This window comes from Prionailurus bengalensis, chromosome B4 (assembly GCF_016509475.1).
Source record: "Prionailurus bengalensis isolate Pbe53 chromosome B4, Fcat_Pben_1.1_paternal_pri, whole genome shotgun sequence".
NCBI classification, from domain to species: domain Eukaryota; kingdom Metazoa; phylum Chordata; class Mammalia; order Carnivora; family Felidae; genus Prionailurus; species Prionailurus bengalensis.
Window position 1 is genome coordinate 53,880,408 of NC_057358.1, and position 6,000 is coordinate 53,886,407.

General features: G+C 34.5%; 1 protein-coding gene across 2 annotated transcripts in view; it reads left to right on the forward strand.

Moving 5' to 3' along the window:
- LOC122474016 (solute carrier organic anion transporter family member 1B3-like) overlaps positions 1-2,331 on the forward strand; it is an 80,197-nt gene extending 77,866 nt beyond the window's left edge. For both annotated transcript variants that reach the window (XM_043564951.1, XM_043564952.1), the window contains one exon: positions 2,061-2,331. In XM_043564951.1, coding sequence (XP_043420886.1) covers positions 2,061-2,268 — 208 coding nt within the window. In that variant the 3' untranslated portion in view covers positions 2,269-2,331. The remainder of the gene's footprint in view (positions 1-2,060) is intronic.
- The last annotated feature ends 3,669 nt before the right edge of the window (positions 2,332-6,000 follow it).

The following is a 6,000-nucleotide window of genomic DNA, read 5'->3' on the forward strand; positions in this document are numbered from 1 at the left end:
TCATTTTATCTGGCATAAAAATAATGTGAACAATTCCTACTCCAAGAAGTAGAAATCTACATTATGATATCAATCCCTAACCTAAACCCAGTTTACTCAAGTTTTCTTAGCAACAGTTACATAATCAGAAACACATACTAATTTTTCTCAGTAACAATAGAAATTCTGAAAAGTTTAACATTGTTGTAGAACTACTTGACATAACCCAAGGATGAGACAAATATATTTGAAGGTTTAAAATATTTCTTTTATTATATGTGGGACACCACAACATTCTATTGTAATTTTAATAAATTTAAGCTTATATGGCTCAAAATTCTATAAATCCATTCAGCTTCAATTAAGCCTAATAATTGTTCAAATATTTTTTGTGTGTAAAGCTTATCAATTAGTTAACAATGTCATGAGGCCAGTGAGTGTTTCCTAACCTCCTAGGTCAGTGATGATCAGTCTTTCTTGTTCATTATAATCACCTGAGGAGCTTTAAAAACTGCAAATATCTGTGTCCCATCTTCAGAAATTTTTATTTAATTGTTCAGGGACTGTGGCATGGGCATGGGATTTAAAAAAATCTGCTGGTATAATTCTAATGTGCAAACAAAGCTGAGAATCATGAGAATCGACCATGTGTGCAAGATAATTTAATGTAGCTTTGTTAAAAACTTCCAGTAGGTGGGCTAGATTCCAAAATCTATAAATAACTCACTAAACTCCACATCCAAAAAACAAATAATCCAGTGAAGAAATGGGCAGAAAACACGAATAGACAGTTCTCTTAAGAAGATATCCAGATGGCCAACAGGCACATGAGAAGATGCTCCACGTCACTCCTCATCAGGGAAATACAAATCAAAACCATAATGAAATGTCACCTCATGCCAGTCAGAGTGGCCAAAATGAACAAATCAGGAAACTATAGATACTGGAGAGGATGTGGAGAAACGGGAATCCTCTAGCACTGTTGGTGGGAATGCAAACTGGTGTAGCCACTCTGGAAACCAGTGTGGAGGTTCCTCAAAAAATTAAAAATAGGTCTACCCTGTGACCCAGCAATAGCACTACTAGGAATTTGCCCAAGGGATACAGGAGTGCTGATGCATAGGGGCACTTGTACCCCAATGTTTATAGAAGCACTTTGAACAATAGCCAAATTACGGAAAGAGCCTAAATGTCCATCAACTGATGAATGGATGAAGAAACTGTGGTTCATATACACAATGGAATACTACTTGGCAATGAGAAAGAATGAAATCTGACCATTTGTATCAACATGGATGGAACTGGAGAGTGTTATGCTAAGTGAAATAAGCCATACAGAGAAAGACAGATACCATATGTTTTCACTCTTATGTGGATCCTGAGAAATTTAACAGAAGACCATGGGGGAGGGGGAGGCAAAAAAAAAGAGAGACGGAGAGAGCCAAACCATAAGAGTCTCTTAAAAACTGGGAATAAACTGAGGGTTGATGTGGGAGGGAGGGGAAAGTGGGTGATGTGTATTGAGGAGGGCACCTGTTGGGATGAGCACTGACGTTGTATGGAAACCAATTTGACAACAAATTTCAAATAAATAAATAAATAAATAAAACTAAAAAAAAAAAAAAACAAAAAAAAACACTTCCACTAGGCCATACAGCATGGGCTGTGGACTGCATTTAGCCTATAAACTAAACTTTGGCTCCTGGTTCAATCTAAATGAATTCAATTTGATGATCTGTTAGTTAATTCATTTCCTTCATAGTCTCTTTCCATTACACATGAACTAATCCATCTTTGAGAAAGCTAAACATTCCAAGTATACCTTACTTTTATGGAAAGCATTTAGGTAGATCATTAATCATGCTTAGTTTCTGTGGCTTATATATTCCTTTTAAAATAATTTTAAAAACCCTCCTATGTATCAGTAAAAATAACCACTAGAATTGCTGACTGAATATTCTTATGTATAATTTCAAGTCCCATTTTTTTTCCTCTTAAGGTCTTCTGCATACTGGAGAACAACACTGTAAATTGTTTTAAATGACTGAAAATGGAAATTTAATTTTTTTCTCTTTTAACAGAAATACCTACTTGGGCTTGATTGTGAGCTTAAGATTTTCAGCACTTATTCTGCTTGTTGTATTAATTTTCACTATGAAGAAAATATATCAAGGAAAAAATACCAAGGCATCAGAAAATGGAAGAAAAGATATGAATGAAGCAAACTTAGAACCCTTAAATAATGATGGATATTTTGTACCTTCTTCAGACAATGAAGCACATATGTAAGGGGAAGAAAAGAATATGTTGCTGTGTTTTACACTAACATTGTATTAAAGTAGTAGGATGTTATTTTGAGCAGTTCTTGGTCTTTTCACTGAGAGTCCTCACACTCGTCACTTATGAAGGTACAGCAAATCACCTATGAATTTGTCATAATGAACCAGACTATATATAAAAAGGAATGAGAGTACTCTTTGTTCAGGGTATGACTATGAATTTTAGGTGAACATTAATGCAGATGATCCATACAAATTTATAGTGAGAGGTATGGTTAATATGTAATAAAAAATTTTTGCCCAGGTAATTGTAACTCAATAAAACAGTGACTAGAAAATAGAAGTAAAAAGGAAGGAGAAAAATAAATAAACTTAAAAAAAAGCCTAATACTTTTTTTTTTAAACCAGTTTGGCCCATGTTACTCAAACATGAAGTTAATGTGATGGAGGCTTTATACTATGATGACATCTGTCATTCATGTATTAAGTCATGTATTTCACAGACCTCATTAATTTATAATTTGAAGTTGCATTTGACCATGAACCCCTGATGTATCCTCTTCCAACTTTCCATTAAAATACTAGTGAAGAAGTAGACATAATTGAGAATTTGCAAGCTATGATTGCCAGACAGCATATTACAGAATGTGTTAAGTTTCTTTCAGGCCCATGGAAGTGGATTAAGAAAACTAACATTAACTTGAGAAACCAAAGCCCATTACAACGTGTATCTTCATTCCATTTGCTCCCTGGAAGACATGGAGTTTGTACCAGATAACTTACCAGCTGTTTCTCAATTACGTGTGTGTGTGTGTGTGTGTCTGTGTGTGTGTGTGTGTGTCTGTGTGTGTTTGTTTGTTTTTGGTGCACCAAGAGACAGCTTTCACAAATAAGATAAGGGTGGATGAGAACAAATGTTTGAATATTGTGTTTGTTAAGTGACAACAGCTTTATACTGACTGCTAAAAATTTGTAGTTTTTATACTCAATAAGGTTAAAGGACAATTTTTGGCATTGGAATAACCTGTAAAACTTTTTTTTAAAAGAAACCAGTTATGTACCCACCCCCAGAGATTCTGATTCAAAACGATTTTTCATGTATCCTAGACATCTCCTTTAAAAAAAAAAAGTCTAAGGGCGCCTGGGTGGCTCAGTCAGTTAAGCGTCCGACTTCGGCTCAGGTGGTGATCTCGCGGTCCATGAGTTCGAGCTCCGCGTCGGGCTCTGTGCTGACAGCTCAGAGCCTGGGGCCTGTTTCAGATTCTGTGCCTCCCTCTCTCTGACCCTCCCCCGTTCATGCTCTGTCTCTCTCTGTCTCAAAAATAAATAAACGTTAAAAAAATTAAAAACAATATTAAAAAAATTCTATATAGAGTTCCTGATAAAGAGATACAGAAAACCACAGGATAGGAGAAGGTATTCCCGAGTATGACAAAGTCACATAATATGATGCTTGCTAGAATCTGAGAATTAGCCTACCAGTTATGTATATTCAACTATTCTCAAACTGTAGCCCTGAGAAGATTTATTACTTCCACAAACAGAGATTTGGAAAAACCACCAACATGCTCAGTTACTATGTTACAAGTCTGGTGTGACCTTGTCTCAAAAAATAGTGAAAATTATGAAGCTGTTTTTTAAAGCATTATAAAAAAATAAAGGCAACATCTTGAATATTTACTCGACAATTTTTGAGTGTCAAATATATTTCAAGTATAAAATATCTGTCAAGCAAAATGAAATATAATAGTAAACAAAACAAAAAAAAGGACCCTATCTTGTGGAGCTTATACTTTAAAGGAAACAAACATTACCAATGTTATAAAATTAACTGTTATAAAATTATAAAATGATATAAATTAAAAGAATACATTTATATTTATAAATGTGATATGTGCAGTGAAGGAAAAGAACATTAAAATATGCCTCAGATTATTTGATCTAGTTCAGAATCCAAGAATCCAGAATATTAATCCTTAATTCAATGACATTTATTAAACAGGAATACAAATCCTAGGGGAAAACAGAGGGGAGTGGGAATTCTACAAAAATATGAATAAGGAAAGTTTGCAAGGTCGCAAAATAATGCAAGAGTGTAATTAAGACACACATTGGATAAGGTTAAAAGAAGACAATGGCCAAAAAACCTTATCAATGATGAAATTGAATTTGAAAATTTGTGAAAATGTGGAGGAAAAAGATAAAAAAGCAAATTATGGAAAAAAGGTAGGTGATTTAGAAGTCAGATGGCAATTTAGAGGACAAACTAAAGCACCAACCTAGGAAATTAGATATATTTGAAGAGGAAATCAGATCTAGAAAAGAAACACTAAAAATTTAGTGGCAGAATGCCTTTCTGCTGTGAAGAGAGACTTCAGTATACAGACTAAGACTTTTTATTTGCACCCTGTCTTTACATTCCCATCCATTTTCATGCAGGGGGAACTTTGACTATGATATTTCTTCCTTCTGGTTTTTTTTCCACTTAATTAACTGCATCTCAGCATTCAGATCTAGGCTCAATCACCATTCCTTCAGTGTCTCTGACTTCTCTGCTTAAAAGTCCTCCAATTATATTTGTAGCAACATAGGACTTAAAAAAATAGTGATTTTACATCTATTTATGATTTGTTAACTGTCTCCCTCACAGTCATATGCTCTAGGAAGGTAGAAATTGAACTCATTTTACCTATTTTATTTCCAGCATTCAGCTCAGTGTCCTACACATAGGTGGTGCTTTATCAATTATTTTTGAATGAAGGAATAAGTGAATGAATAAATGAACTCCAAAAATGCCACTCATAAAAACAATATGCAAACATTTTAAAGTTCCATTAAGGTCATTGGATAGGGAGTGGGGACTTTAGATGTTTTGAAATTTTTCTTTAATATTTTTAAATGAAAAAATAAAATTTTAAAACATTTATTTTCTTATTTTGAAAGAGAGAGAGGGAGAGAGAATGATTAGGGGAGGGGCAGAGAGAGAGAGGTTGAGAGAGAATCCCAAACAGGCTCTGCACTCTCATCACAGAGCCTGACATGGGGCTCAATCCCACAAACCATGGGATCATGATCTGAGCTGAAATCAAGAGTTGGACACTTAACCAACTGAGCCACCCAGGTGTCCCTAAGAAATACTTTTCAAAATGTTAAAAATATCTTTTGACTGCCATCTACATGCTAAGCACAGGTAACAAAAATATTTATGAAACAGAGTCTTTGCCCTATGGGAGCCCACAAAAGAGTTGGAGAAACAGGCATGTAAACATATGATAATATACACTATAATAAATACTATTCTAGAATAAACATGTCCTTGTCTCTCATTCACGGGGACCATTCTCATCTCTGTTTCAATTTCAACATAGGTATTTTTAGATATTTTACCAAAAATTGAGAATTAATAATAAAAAAATTCCAGTGAGAAGATCACTATGCAAGTGGTGCATTTTCAGCAACACTGTGGAGCACTCCTGCCCCTAAGTCATAGATGGATCTTTGACCCCAAACCAACCTCCATTATTAAACCTGATGTTGCCCCAAGTTCCATCATTAGAAGTTTATTCTTTTGAATTAACACTTGGTCTTCACTTAAATTGGAAGGGATCATGTATTATTAGTCATGTAATAGTGTGAGTGAGATTCCAATCTTTTCTCTAGAAGCAGGTTTGTGATAATGGGAATGGAGAACATGAGGATATTCCGAAAATAAGGATATTCCGAAAATAAGAAAAAAGGTCAC